General features: G+C 39.2%; 1 protein-coding gene across 1 annotated transcript in view; it reads left to right on the top strand.

The window, feature by feature from the left end:
• Nucleotides 1-15,173, top strand: part of ARHGAP6 (Rho GTPase activating protein 6) — a gene marked incomplete at its 5' end in the record, with an annotated part of 28,548 nt that extends 13,375 nt beyond the window's left edge. Inside the window, 5 exons of the mRNA XM_009867491.1 lie at nt 625-804; nt 5,688-5,785; nt 12,117-12,379; nt 13,931-14,011; nt 14,467-15,173. Of these exons, the coding sequence (XP_009865793.1) occupies nt 625-804; nt 5,688-5,785; nt 12,117-12,379; nt 13,931-14,011; nt 14,467-15,173 (1,329 nt within the window). The remainder of the gene's footprint in view (nt 1-624; nt 805-5,687; nt 5,786-12,116; nt 12,380-13,930; nt 14,012-14,466) is intronic.
• Between the last annotated feature and the right edge of the window lie 706 nt (nt 15,174-15,879).

Genomic DNA, 15,879 nt, shown 5'->3' with positions numbered 1-15,879 from the left:
CAAAGCAACACAAGCCAAACCAAAAAAAAAATACACCTGAGAAGTAAATATTTGGCATGTTCTAGGAAACAAGCAACAAGAGAGGAAAATATTAATAAAAATAATGAGCAAACTCCTTAATTATTTAAGCTGTTGAAATGTGGAACAGGCTTTTTTTCCTCACTGCATCTGTTTCAAATCATGAGTGCTACTTGAGAATGCTAACAGTTTTTGGTATTTAGTCCTAAGAGGCAGTAATAGGCTGAAATGGTGAAGTAGGAGGGAGATTTCCCCGAGTTCAGAAGTATGCTGCTGCCAAGCTTCCAGGGGGTTAAGGGCAGGCAGCACTTCCACTTTCTACTCCTCCAATCCATTTGAAAATATATCCAGAAAGTCCTCAGTGTTGTTGCAGAGGTGTCCTAACAAGGTTTTCAACATTTCTAAAGAATTTTTTTATTTGAATAGCACTCAGTTTTGGTTATGATGAATGAAGCACCTGCCAAATCAGGAGAGAGTGTGTCTGTGGATGTGGGTTTCTGTATAGATGTGTGTGTATACGTATCTGTATGTACACATACATATGTATATACTTACATACACATTATAGTCTTGGAGACCTCACCTGATTCATATTCTTTTTTCTAGATTACTGGGAACAAAATGACATCACTTAACCTGGCTACCATCTTTGGCCCTAATTTGTTGCACAAGCAGAAATCTACAGACAAAGAGTTCTCAGTTCAGAGCTCAGCTCGAGCTGAAGAGAGTACTGCTATCATCGCTGTCGTACAAAAGATGATTGAAAACTATGAAGCCCTTTTCATGGTAGGTGGATGCTTCTTTTTGTTACTCCTGTGCATTTTAAAGTTAAGTGAGGAAATACCTGACTGGCATTCAAGTAGACTAAGATGTAATAAACTGTGGAAGCTACATTAAATTAGGGTCAGTTATAGGTAGAAGAAGCAGTCTTCTATCAAGGAAAATGCTTTGTGGTAAGCAACAGTATTAAAAATGTTTGCTTATATCTTCTCTGGAATGGTTGTAGACATAAAAATACCTTCCTTAGAAGATACCTCTCTGTGGAAATGATGGGGTTGGCTATTCAGTTGTATACCAAACAACACACCAACATTGCTTGTTAGTTTTGAAGAGAGAACTGAAAATGACCTTTCATCTCTCAGTTTTGGAAGACAGGGAACTAATTTTTCTGCAGGGGTTAAGAGGTCCTTGGTTAATTTAAGGAACAGCCTCTCTACTAAAGACTTTCTTATTGGTTGAATAGGGAGGAAGGACAAAGGTTTTCTCATTTGTCAGTTAGATAAGAGGATTAAAGCATAAATCTGTGTAGTTCCTGATTTCCTTTCTGTTCTCTTGCTGAAGCAAGGAAGTTCTTCATAAATGGGATGATGGCCTTGGACTTGGACATGCTGTGTACTTAAGATGCTGCTTAGTTAAACCGCATTTCTCATGCCTAACAGTTTCCTGGACAGTTCATTCTGTGGCTTTGCCTTTGCCTCTTTTCGTCTACAAAATTATCAGTCTTCTCAGTTGTGCCTGAGAGAGATCTGCTGTGGGGTAGCAGAGGCCAGTCAGACCTAGTGGCGTGCACCATCCTGTCTTGGTTGTAGTAGGCATACATGTCTTAACAAAACCAGTGGTCTTAAAATGGTGAAAATGCCTTCAGTTGTTGTGTCTTGAAGCAAAGCAGCACTTCATGTTATAGTGAGGAGGTCAAAGCAAGAGGAACAACACTCTGGAAACCTCCTTCAGTGCTCCAGCAAAGCTGGGTGCTGGATACCTTGATGGGAGAGGATGGACAAGCCTGGGCTGTGGGCACGTGGGACTAATGGCCACATAGTACTGTAAGGGGAAGGTGTCTACTGGATTTCGACAGAGAGGAGCTTGAGAAAGCAGTCACAAGCCCTACCTATCAGTCTTTGCCTCAGATGAACTTTTTTGTGGTTTTCTCATCTTTTCCATCACACTGTATTGCCTTTCATTACATCCTTTGCTTTATTTTTGTTCTTGTTCCAGTGAAACACTTGGTAATTTTTTTTTTCCTCGTAATGTTTTTCACAGGTTGGGGAAACTTTAGGTGCAATTTTTCCTTCCACAGCAGGAAAATAAAATGACAGAACTGCACTTTTGTGCAAAGGTCTACTGGCCCACAGTATGGATAGCACTAGCAGACTTAAATTAATACTTGAATAAGACTACATGCAACACTTGAAGTTTTCTTATTGTTGTTTCTCTTTAAGAACATTTTATGGCACAACCACATCTCAGTACATAATACTTAGGCGCACATTCCAACTTTCAGTGTGGAAAGGGTGGAGCTTACGGTTAGACTAACCTACATAAGGTATCTTTCAATTGTGACGGATTTATTCCTTTATCTCTTCAGTGCTTGCATTTTCATCTGAAGGTTAAACAAACTGTGGGGAAAAAAAGGCTCTCTCTTTTTTTTTTTTTTCCACCAGAGCAGCTTAGCAGACTGTGGAGGGAGATTAGAATTAGATTTCAAAATGAGAGGCTAGCTGCATGTGAGAGAAAGATAAACCTATCTCAGATGCGATCCTGAAAGCTGAAATGCATTGATGTGAAATTTATAGAAAAGTCTAACAGCTGAGCATCTCTGGGTACTTTCACTCTTCACATTGCTCTAGTTTAACCAACAATACGACACTTCTGCCTGTTTTCTAGAGTAATGGCTAGACTCACACATGATACTTGATCTGTAGGATTGTGTCAGATTGCTCAGTTAGTGTTTTATGAAGCTTCTACGAGCGTTTACTTTTGTATTTTTCATATTTTCTTCAGCAGCATGGAGAGAGTTTGTATTCTGAAGATCATCAGCCCAGTGCATCATTTGGTGATAGATGCATTGAAAGGAAAAAACTCATACATATAATTGTAATAAAACTCTGATCGTTTTAAATCAGGCAGCAGCAATTCGTTTTTCCAAACGAGTGGGGCCAAACCAGAACGGCTGATTATACTTGACATTTATGCTATTTAATAAAAACATCTGGAGCATTTAGCTACAGCTATAACCTAGTGTTTTGCTGCTAAGGTGTTTTTGTGTTTGTTGTTTTGTTTCTGTTACTTCTGCATATAGGGAAGTTCTAAAACTCTTCTTGGCTTCAGCATTGAAATAGGAACAACATTTGTGAAATAAAACCTAGGAAATGGGGATGTGTTATTGCACCCAGACCACAATGTCAGAGTGATTCTGATGTGTTGGTGGACCAGGAAGGTTTTGTTTGTCAGAACAACCCTGGATCCTGGGGACTGTTTTTATTAAGCAATTACCATCGACATCAGTAATATGCAGACTTCTGGATTTCGTATAGAAGATGGATTCTGGCCTAGCTTCATTGATGTTAAAGCCATTCATATTCCTTTCTTATCTGTTTGAATGAGTCTTAGGGATGTATTAAAATGTTTTACGGGAATGTACAAAAGATTCTTCTTTACCAGCCTCTGAGCTATGCCCAGCAATTGAATGTTGGGAAGCACAACTCAGCTGCGCTTTGTCTCATTGGCTTGGACTTGGCCTGGAGGATGGAGAAGAGAAGCTTGGTTGTGCGTTTTCAAGTTCTCACCCATGTACTCAGCCCCAACTGACAGTTAAACAACTGATTCAGTGACAGTTATTTCAGCTCTATATCATCTTCCTGAGATACCAGTGTGGTAGGTGTCTGTAAGTTAATAGTTACATGCATACCATTTCTATTCTTGCAAGTTAGTTAATTAAACTGAAGTAAGTTGCCACACAGGAGAAGTCTCAAACCCAGTAGATTATTAGCAAGGAGACCATCAATACCAATCCATTTGAAGGATCATAAATTAATATGCACTCATTCACTGAGGTAAAAGTCCTATAATTCAATAGAACTGTTAATTTTTGATTTTGCAGATGCTTTCAGTTGTAAATGAACTTCCTATTGGAACTTTTTCTGAATCATTTTTATTTTTATAATTTTTAAAAATGGAAACCAAATGTTTGTTTTTCTGACAAAGTCATCTCAGTAGATTCTTGTGAGTTTATCAACTTGATATAAAGCTGAATAGTAAGTTACATGCAGAAAGGCATGGATTCTGCTTTACCCTCAAACTTTATCTGCAGTTTATTTTGCTGTATATGAAAGCTGTCTAAACAGAGAAGTAGAGCACACCAGGTTTCCCAAAATGTGTTTCTATAAAGAGAAGATAATTTATTTTAAGACTGGTATATCAATCACCATCAGTAAGATATTTTTCCAGCTTAGAGGCTAAATATAATTTTTTAAAAAGGAATATGTGATCACACAAGTTTTTCATAGGGATTTTGGATCAATTTGAAATAAATGATGCATATCTTCATTTTTTTTGCAAATTGTTTTCTTTTTTAAAGAAACATGCCTTTTCTGTAACTTGATTCCCTGAATACCTCCCAGACTGAGATATTCCCCTAAGGAATCTATTAGTAATTTTATTCTTATTTCCCAGGAAATGTCAGGGAGAACAAATGGCCCATGCATTGCAACCTGAAGGTCAAGAGATTCAGGCTCTGACAAATTGAGTCCAGAAGCATACTGCACAGTTGATGACCCCTTGCTGAGATTGTCTTGCCTCCAGCTCCATCCGTCATGGGTGAACCTGGGCTGTTAGTTCAAGTTTCTCAGACAGTTTCATCTGCTACAGTGCGGTTGAGTTGAATGTTCCACTGTGATGTGGACAAACTCACTTAAGGATGGATAAGACTCATGTAGAATGCACTTGGAAGCACAGAGTTCACTTGGGCAGTTTTTGGATTTCCACTCCTGCTACGTGCCCAGAAGATGTTGCTATATCCTGCAGCAGCTGAAGCTATCAAATGTTTTGAATGTTCATCTCCATGTAAAATGTACTAGAGAGAGTTAGCCAGCCAGAAACCCAAACTCCAAAGAAGATGACACAAATTATAGTTGAGTCTGTTGCTACCACCCAAAGAGCGGAGTGGCTGGGGATCTAACAGGACTCACTTGTAAACCTGAGTTATGGACAACAGAACTCTGTAATTACTCAGGTTCTGACAGAGCAGAAGCAGGAATTTAAAGGCTTCTACATCTCAAGATTTGGCCATAAGGATACCTTAATATTAAATGTTTGTAAGGCTTCATTTAGAAAAATGTTGACCTTTGGCAGCTCTCACTGAAATGAAGCGATTGAAGAATTTCATTGACGGAATAGTTGCCATGAAATTCCCTATGAGAAAGTGATAAGTTAAGTGCCGCAGAACACGTGAGGAAACAGTCTTCCTCCCGTGTAATTACATTTCACATTGTTAAAAAAGAAGTAGAGTCACTCGGAATGGAAATTTTTAAATGTCCCCCAGTCTTTGAATGGGGATGTAAGGTGAGGACCTTAAACTCGAGCTTTTGAGATTGCAATATATGAGTAATCCCACTGTTATTATCAGATATAATACCCAACTGGATACCTATAGACTGTTGAACAGTAATCAGCATTTGGTATTGTACAAAGTGATCTTCAGTCCTGCTTCACCTATTGTTACGTGAAATTTCTCTTTTAAGTGGAAGCTTCTGAGTATTTATTTTATATGCTTTCTGTAAATGTGCTTGGTCTTTCAGATTAGGCATAGCACCAAAATTAATTTGTGAAATTAATTATGTGAAATTAATGTGTGAAACAACATGAATCTCTACTTTTTGTTTTCTTCATAGGTTTCCCCTGACCTACAGAATGAAGTGCTTATTAGCCTATTAGAGACTGACCCAGATGTTGTGGACTATTTGCTGAGGAGGAAAGCTTCCCAGTCATCGTGAGTAATCTGTTTTTTTCATCATCCCCGTTTCTGCTGGGAATTTCTGTCTCCCGCTGGAAGTGTTCAAAAGGTTCTAGTTTTCCACATCTCTTCTGCACTATCTACAGTGGAGTAGAAGTATCCTCCCCATTACACAGACTCTGCCAAAGAAGTTATGACACTTGTACAGTGTTTTCTAAAGACAAATCTTGTTTCTCGATTCAGAGGAAAGATTGCGTTCCGCTGCAGAGAACTGAGTGACATGTACATAAAAATATTCAGTGCACTATTATCTGACAGGATGTATTCTAGGGACTGCTGGTTCGTGTCCTGGGTTTGTGGTAGTCTTCAGTAACAGGAGGCGTGTATTACACGATCTTTGAAACACACCCTAGAGTGCCTTCACACAATCACAGCTAGCCGTTTTACCAGTTTGTTGTTTTTTTCCTATTGTGTACACATAGGACGCTGTAACCAAGTCAACTGCCATAACAGCAGGTTTATGGCAACTCTTTGGATATTATTTATTTGTATGCTGTATGAAAGATCTGAAGAGAAAAAAAAAATCACACCAGTCACTATTGCAGTTAGATGCATAACATATACCAACTTTGTGTAAGGTGTATATATGCCTACACCTGTGTGCCTTAATCCTATGATGTACATTCGGATTTACAGGATTCCTGACTTTCTCATGGGACACAGTCATTGCCTTTGTTCTAGTGGATCCCAGTAAGTCAGACCCCAAAATCACAAAATTTAACAGGCTTGCTTTACGTAGTTTATAAGAGGTTTCCTAGAGTGTAAACTCTCTGGGACAGATTGGGCTTTGTCTTCCCATGTGTATGGAAAGTGCCTAGTGCATTCAGAATGTAATTAAAATTGAATTTGTACAGTCAACTATGATTTTTTTCCTCTCACTCTGAACTTTGTGTAGTTGGAGGTAATATAATATTGTGCCTGGCTTTAAAGGAAGAGGTATAAATGAAATAGTATAATTAACACATGGAGGAAAAGGCTTTCTTTAATTACAGAAATCAAAACCAAAAAATATAGGAAGAATATATTGTGCTGAAAAGGATTTTATTAGTTTGTTGACTTAACCACATGAACACATAACATCCAGTAGCAAATTAACACAGATCATCTATTTTGTGGTAATTGTTTCTGGGTGTTTTCTTAGTCTACCACAGACATGAAATAATTTCAGTTAGTTTATGCCTGAATGACAAGTAACCAAGTGTACATTTAGATCACAATAAATTCAGGATAATTAGAGGTACGCTAGCTGTCTTTTACACTTGTTCACCAAAAGCCAAGACCACAATTAAGAAAGACGCTGCAAATCACATCATGTTGGTGAAGTCTGTGGAGACTTCTTTCTTTAAGCCCTCAGTTTGGAATGATTGTAATATTTCTAACCCAAGATAATAAAAACCTTCATGCTGGATTTCACCGTCTGTATAATATAAAGACATAACATTGTATCTCACATGTGGCTACAGATATATGGGTTGAGCATAAATTTGCCACCAATCATTGTGGATGTGACAAATTATTGTTAGAGCCTGTTTCCTTTAAGTCAATTGACCTTCCCTTGAGCTTCCTTACTTTTCAGCCAGCATGCACACGTACAGGAGAAAATGGATATTTCGTGCACAGCTGGTCACAGCTGACAAAAGGGATTTTGTAAAAAAGGTTACAAAACCAAATAGGAACATATGGCTTACTCTGGTACCAATTTATTTTCAGTAATGGGCAGATGAAGTATCACTGAGATAGGAAAAACTTACTATCTGTCATTTTTCTTCTACTCTGCTATCATGTAAGTGATTTATTCTTAATGTTAATGAGATATATTTTCACTGTGACTGCAACTTCTTGGCTAAGATATTCCAGGCAATTAGAGAGAATGTTGCTTAGTGTTATTGCTAGGAGTGTGATGCTCTTAAGAGATTAATCTATTTCAGAATGTAATCTCAATTTTTAGGCTACATATTTGTTGTTTATTTTTCCTATAAGAAATGTGAGGCAGCAGACAACAAGGAGATGTTTGGTAAAAATGATTTGATAAAAATGAGCCTCCAAAATATGTCGTTACTACTCTTGGAAATTTCATGGTCGTATATTCGGGATCCAAATTTGGTTCTGTGTAACAGAAAACTTTACATATTCTTGGGACAGTCTTCATCAGAAAAGCTAGTTGGCTGCATAATGTAGAGTATGGAATCACCTTCAAGACTTTAATGTCATGTTAAGATCCTGCTTCTGCAATTGTCCTCACATCTCTCTTTCTGATGTCACTACAAATCTTTTCTTGGTTCTGATCTAGCAGAGAGAACACACTCTCTTTTCCTCCGCAGAGGAGGACAAATCAGATGTTCCTCATCTTTCAGTTCTCTTAAGAGCTGAGCATCGTGAATGGTGTTTCAGGGAGTTTATGGAAGTCATTCATGGTAGAACACTAATTACCATTTTCAGCAATTATGAAATGTGCTTTCGTGGATGACTTCCCAACATTTTGTATGTTGGCTTTGTGACAATGGAATTTGGAGGTTCCGGCTGTAAGATGAAGCATCTTTAACACAAAAATAAAATGTGTTTCTTACGATTATTTATTGCTTACCATGTTTAATAGTCCTTTTAGAGTAAATGAGCTTCCAAGTTACAGAATTTTTGAGTGGTTTTGGGTGGTGATGATGGGTTTTAATCCATCCTTCATACAAAGATGAAGCCCTATATTAGGCCATGCAGTATGTATAAATAATTTTCAAAGCTGTAGAGGCTCCCTGAATCATTGAGTCCTCTTACCCTGTTACAGCAGCAACCGTAATCCAGCAATAATCTCTTTCATGAGTGGCACCTGTGTTCCTCAGATATGTGTGGAAATTGCTACTCCATGCTGCCAATCTGTCATACTTTGTGTGATTTGCTTATTGTAAGACATAATTGTTTTCCCACTCAGAAACTTTAAGATATAACAGAAGAGGATTTCTGCCAACAGCAGAAAGAGTTTTGCTGTTTTGATGACCTTAATGCTAGTAGAAAAGTATGAATATCCCCAGTAGAAGTAATTATTATTATTAACATTGTTTCCAGTTCACCTATGCAAATAGACTGTGATGCTGTGCTGGATAACATCAATTTCAGAAGGATACCAGTTAGAAAGGAAAGTGCAAGATGCCTTCATAGCCTAATTGATTTTTGTTCTGGAATCTGAAACAGTATTTTAGAACAGACATGGCATAGGTTCCTTTTGCAGCTGTCATATCTTTCAGTTTGTACATAACCACTTTTTAAGTGTTTACTTTAATATAATTCATAACCACTGGAAAATACTTTACTGGCCTTCCTGTTCCTCACATTTGATAGTAAATAAACTATTCTTTGTGGAGATCATATCTGCTCTTACTTGGAGACTGCATATAGACAAATACATATCTTATGCAGTGTTTACATTTGCCTCCCAGTTTAGTTTTTTCCCAGTATGTGGGTAGAGAATCTTACAGCTATCCAAGGGGAGACAAATTTTAAATTTTAGTAAACATCTATTTCCTACTGAACTCAAACCGTGAAGTAAATAGATGTAAAAGTTTTGTTTTAAGGAGTATGTGAGAATTCATTCTTCAGTTGGAAAGATGTGACCTGAAGTCTTTGGCAAGTTGTGTTTTATTTTGTTCGTGAAGAACATAGTAAAGCTGTAGATGTACAAGATCAATTTTCAACTTGAAAATATTCAATCCATTTTGATGATTTCTTGTAGTAAGATTGGCAGAGTCTGCAGATATTTTCTTTGATTTTTAAAACTATTTTTTCTAAACAAATTTGAAAGTGATATTACATATGTGTACAATTGCATGGGCTTACTAGCAGAAATTGTAAATTAGTTTCGAAACTTGAGCATCTGGATCTTTCCAAAGATTTTACTGTTTCCACTCAAGTAAAGTTTTATCAGGAGCTCTGTCTTGAGAAGAGACAGATCTAACAGATCATTGAAGGTAAGACATGAAATCAGTGTTTCACAAAGCTCAAGTTTGTGTTCCTGCATTCTTTCATTTCCATTTCCCTTTCCACTATTCCTTGTGTTACCTTGCCATGGCTGAGTGGGGACACACCTCTCTCTTTGCTCTGTGCAACAAAGGTTTTGATCCTGTCTGTACGCTAGCAGAGTGAGGTTTAAGTAACATTCAGTCTAGAAAGCTGGAGGGAAAACCATTTGGTCGTAGGAGTTTTGTCTCCTTTATTCTCAGGTCTTTCTGGTTCTTCCAAAATTCCCAAAACATTACTTAAATCTTGTCTTAACTCACACTCACTGCACAAGGTTTCGAAGAATGTAGGAGGGCAGAAAGAAGGAAGGGACAAAAAAAGAGGAAAAAAAAAAGAGTTGTGATAGATAATATTTCTTCAGTGCATGGCTGTTTATACATTGATTTACACTGGACTCACCAAATCATAGAATGCGTTGGGCTGGAAGGGACCTGTAAGGGTCATCTAGTCCAACTCCCTGCAGTGAGCAGGGACATCTTTAACTGGATCAGGTTGCTCAGAGCCACATCCAGCCTGGCCTTGAATGTCTCCAGGGATGGGGCCTCCACCCCGTCTCTGGGCAACCTGTGCCAGTGTTTCACCACCCTCGTAGTAAAGAACTTCTTCCTAATGTCTGGTCTAAATCTACCCTGCCCTAGCCCCTCCCCAGCTTTCCTGTAGCCCCCCTTCAGGAGCTGGAAGGCTTTAGAGCTAGACATAGTACTCCAGGCGAGGTCTCATCTTCAGATGAGAAATTGAGGTGGGAAGTTACATAATTGAGGCATGAGTTGTTTTTTTTTTTTCTTAACAGCTCCCCAGCATTACCATGCTGACCACACTAGGAAGCATGAGACAGCACTGCTTTGTCAAATAGCAGCTCTGGTTTTTTGACTTGGCCACAGTTAAGGTTCAGGATCAGGTCAGTGATGAATTTTATGCTGGAAGTTACCGAGGAGTAAACTTAGTTAATTAATTCCTGACAGTTTATGGTTGCTTTTATACTGGGAAAAAATAGAATGTTGAATAACATAATAATAATGGAGTTAGTGTATATATATATACTATGTTTTGGGACAGGAAATATGTAAATTGGCCAGAAAAAAAAAAGCCAGCTTGAAAGTGGTGTCATTATTTCTGAATTAATATTTAGCATGCTGTGGCTAGCCTGTCTTACCACTGTGTGTGTTCTTTATTTTCTTTCTTCAGTTTTATTTCATTTGTCTGAAAAGAGGGTTATTGTTCCATGACAAATAATGTGCTTTGGCTGTTCACTCAGTTCAAGCTCTCTTTGAATTTGACTCTAAGAAGGGCTGACCATTCTCAGTACCCATTTACAGAATGAGCCTCTGTCATATGGCATTCAGTTAGAACAGATATTAACGTGAGATCACCAAGAGAAGTGTTTGATTCAAGAGAAGCAAAAGATAAGCGCCTAAGAAACAAAGATCACAGTGCAGAGAAATGAGTAATAGAAATACAAATTAGGGAGAACCAACAGGAAAAAAAAGGTCTGTTTACAGAGTATTTCTGCATATTCTTTGTGAGGTTTAGTGATTCACGAACTGCCTTGTATTTGCACAGTAAACTATAACAGTTCAAGAAGTCATCCTCAATGTTTCTAGCACATTTCAGAAATGAGAGCTGTCTCTCTGAGCTTTGGCTTTACTTTGGTGGGAGTTTGGTTTGCCTTTTTTTCTCAAAATGAAATGCAGGCCATGCTGTTGGTGATGTCAAAGTGAAAGGATAAAAGAAGTTGTAGAAGTTAGCAACAGAGCTAGTTGTTTGTTGCCCCCATCAGAAGTACAGTAGATGCACCTGCTTGTCACCTGTAGAATAATTATCTTCTGGTGTCTCTCAAAGAGGATCCTTCTCATAGCATGAGAGGCAAGTAAGGTTGTGATTTCTCTGACCGTGTAGGACTTCAGGATGGAAGAAGTCATTTTAGCATACTGCTTAGCATCACACTAATCTTCCCTATCATGCCCTCAGATTTACTGTTCCAACAAGCTAAATTGTCAAGGTAACATAAGGAATTGATTCACAACTTAATTTCCTGTGGTGAGCTGTAGCGTTGTGTGATTTTTGTTGTTTTCTTTCTTGACAGCGACATCTTTTGATTTTTAGTGGCCTCTGCTGGCCACTTCATGGCGAAAGTTTTACTCATGGAAAATTCACCTCTGTACTGCTTCTGAAATGTTTTCATTTCAGCAACTGTGATCACAGTCCCGTATTTTATTTCATTTGTACGATGTCAAGCTGCACCTGTAGCTGTGAACATAACACATTTTTCATTAACTGTAGTTTGTTTATCAAAATCTCTCAGGAGCCCTGAGATGCTGCGATCAGAAGGTTCCTACTCCACAGGAGGAAGACATTCTTCCACAGACTCCAACAAAGCTTCAAGTGGAGATGTCTCCCCTTACGACAACAACTCCCCGGTACTGTCTGAGCGCTCGCTGATGACCATGCAAGAAGAAGGTGCGCGCAGCCCAGAGAAGCTGTACAAGGTACCTGAACAGTACACGCTGGTTGGACATTTGCAGCCTAAGACAAAGGAGAATTCTTCTGCACTGCAGGCTGAAAAAGGTAGAGTACATCCTGCTTGTGTTCCTCCTTCTCAGCGACTGCGGGGGTTTTCCGAAGTAATTGAAAAGAGTCAGTTTTGTATTATCAGCTGCTGGGATCTGAGGAGCAATAGTGTAAGTAATCTTACAAGAAATGATTGAGCAACATCCCTTTTGTGTGTTCAACCCAAAGGGTCTGTGCTCAGTCCTCCTTATTAGCTCAGCCATCTGTGAGGAATGCTCTTGGTACAAGTTTTCTCAAATCTTGGAGATATTATTTAGGAAAATAGAACTATGTATGTCCTGCTTTTCAGCCTGTGACAGCATCTCAGACTGATTTCTAGTCTTGCTCCATAGCACTGTAATACCTTCAAGGTTATGGTCTGGACTTTGGAAAAATCTGAGATTTTTAAGGTGCCAAGCTACAAATTTTCTCCAATTGAAAGGAGTGACCCTAACACCATCTCACTGGAGAACACAGCTGAGCTGCACAGCTTTACATATGCTACCAATGACACACCTACCAACACTATTGCAGGGATCCATAATTTCCATAGCTATCTACGGAATGCACACCTGAATGATTTCTAATGTAAAGAACTGTAGTTTAAACTGATAGCTTACCAGCACTTCAAGATGCTTTTCATTTTAAAATGTTTTAAAAAGAAATTACGTTCATGAAGCGCATATTTAGTGAGCCAAACTATAAGAACTTTCAATGCTTAGGGATTCAGATAACTGTTTGGTGGTATTTTTAAAACCATTTTATTTCAGAGGAGCTGGTTAAGCACCTAGTTTCCTTTGGAATTAGCGGGATTTAGTCTCTTATCTGAATTATATGCTTTATAAATGCCAGTTGGCATTTATGTTCTCCATTCTGCATCTAAATCTCTGAATACATTTCAAAGTTTGGTCAAATTTTTACTAAGTTATGGACAGGAAATTACATATTTTTTTATCATATTAGCCATCTTTTGACTTTAATAAGTATCACAGTGATACTGGCTCATGACAAATTGGGAAATTCCTTTACTGTGAGATAGAATCAGAAAAAGGCCCGAGACAGTTGTAATCCAGCACAATGCCTGACACGTGCATTTCATTGAATCTCTTATCCTGTGACAGCACTTCTCTATAAGTCACAAGAGACGATGCAGGTTGGTGGAGGTGCCTTTTGGTGAGCCCTGGAGCTAGGGCTGCCTGAGGGATCTTTGCCATTCTTTCGCATAAAAAGCACACGAACTACCTGCTGTTGGCCAAGTCCTCCTGTTCTTGGGCAGATTCTCTTGACTGACTTCAGCAAGGCAGAGGACTTAAGGGAAATACCACTGTCAGCAAACTCGGGCATCCTGCCCATATAGAGCATACTGAACTCGTTTTGGGATCTGAGCCTGAAACAGCAAGCAGCTGTGAACAAATACATTTTAGATGGTTGGGTTAGGTGCACTGCGAGTCGGATGCCTGTATATGTTAACGATTCTGATACTATATGTAAGGTTTTTGCATTCCATTTGTATGTTTTGAAATAATGCCCTTAGGAGGATCAACTAATTAACTTCCTACTTCTATTTAGATGTTTCTGAAGATCATTTTGATATCTGGGGCACCTGGCATTCAACACTGAAAAGTGGCTGCAAAGATCCAGCAACGACAGGTCAGTTGTTCCTCAAGTTTTAAGCGCAGACCTAGCAAAGGCATAAACGGTTCCTTAGCTTTGAGAAATCGCAGTGAAACCAGTAGGAGAATTCATATTGTCCAGGGTTGGACTTTGTAAAGGTGATTGTTAATAAAATACAGAGAAGCACAGTGGCTATGCAAATGCAGTGACATTTCAAACTGTCAGAAGATAATTTGAAAAGTTATTTAAAAGTGTTTCCAAAATTAGTTTTATATTCTTCTAGAAGTCATTGGAAGGTGGGTGCCTGGTGGGGATTTGACAGCAGCTGATGCAGTGGCATGAACACAGCTGTGGGGTTGGCAACGCTGGGTGCTGACCCTACTTGTGGGCCAGCGTGGCCCCAGCAAATCCCTGACCCATTCCTGCCTGCAGTTTTCTTTATGTTAAAGGATAATGCAGGCTGATGTTGTCTTTCTGACTCTGGCCCCCAGGTTCTTACGGGAACATTTATGAAAGCAGCTTGCTACGACCCGGACAGTGCTCTCTTTCCCAGGGGAACCTCGCCGTGTATTCTCCTCGGTGTCAGGGCAGCTCCTCGGAGTGGGACCTGGGCAGACAGGTCATGCGAAGGAGCCAGACAACTGCAGCCATTCCCGAGTGTCAGCCCCATCCCACGGTGTCTCGGGTGTGCAGTAACCCACAAATTGAAGTCGGCGTCAGGAGTTCGGACCTGTCACACTCAAGGTCGGAGCAGCACTTGACTTTAAGCAGCGTGGAGGACCTCAGTGAGCGTGACTTGAACGCGGGTTGTTCGCCAAGCACCGCCAAGCCCTCCTACAGAAAAGAGCGACCGCCACCCCCCTACCCCGGCCCAGCAAAAACAAGCTCTGCGTTGTCACAGCGACCAAGCGTTTCTTCAACGTTGCACTCTTTGTGGAGGCATCAACGCCCAGAAAAAGGTTCAGGGACCAGAGCAGCTGGAGGACTGCCAGCCAAAGCCCCTGACCAGGTCAACCCCAGGCAGGAGCGGCCGGGCCCGCCCACTCGAGCGGGTCACATCAACTCCACGGCACCTCACAGTCAGAACAGTAAAAACGTTTCGGAGTTGGACTGGCAGGATTGGCAAAGGGAGAGGTGGCAAATTTGGGAGCTATTATCACCTGATAACCCCGATGCCCTCCCAGAAACACTTGTATGATCGAACTCTGCAGAACTGCTGCTCACACCAATGCTGCCGTCTCATAGGAAAACAACAGTGACAGTGGAAAACGGGAGGGGCTTGTTTGTTTTATAGCAACTGAATTGCATATACTTTTTTTAGCTTTGTTCACTTTAATTTCTTAACAGCACTGTCAAGCAGTCCATTTACAAATACAGTATGTTCTGGGTTTCAGCAAGCTTTTGAGAAAAAAACAAGATGAAAATTTTAGTCTAATAACTCTGTATACATATGCTGTGTATAAGATAAAACTGTTGCTTTGATGTTGCTAAAAATGTATTTATATATCTGCAGTTTTGATGATTGTATATTCTGTAATGGATATTGTATGATAATCATATATTATGTTTTCATATACAGAAGTCAATCAATCATAACTGCTTTTTAAAAAAAATCACTGCACTTACATTACCATGATATGCATTGGATTTCTATAGAAAGTGCACAAGCTGGTTTCTGTGCTTACATAAAAAACCCCAAACCTCTTAAAGGGGGAAGTTGTCCTTTTCACTGCCTATTGAAAAAAACACTAAAACAGAGTGGAACATAAAAAGCCATATATTTTGTAAGGGTATAGTGAACTTAGAGGGGAAAATGAAAAATATTTTTTTCATATAAATATATTTACAAACAAAATTGCAATTTGATACAAGATTGTACAAATATTTTTTTTAGATGATTCTAT

Source organism: Apaloderma vittatum, unplaced genomic scaffold, assembly GCF_000703405.1.
Source record: "Apaloderma vittatum isolate BGI_N311 unplaced genomic scaffold, ASM70340v1 scaffold11744, whole genome shotgun sequence".
Lineage (NCBI taxonomy): Eukaryota > Metazoa > Chordata > Aves > Trogoniformes > Trogonidae > Apaloderma > Apaloderma vittatum.
The sequence above is the reverse complement of the archived record's forward strand: the minus strand, read 5'-3'. Positions and strand labels throughout refer to the sequence as shown.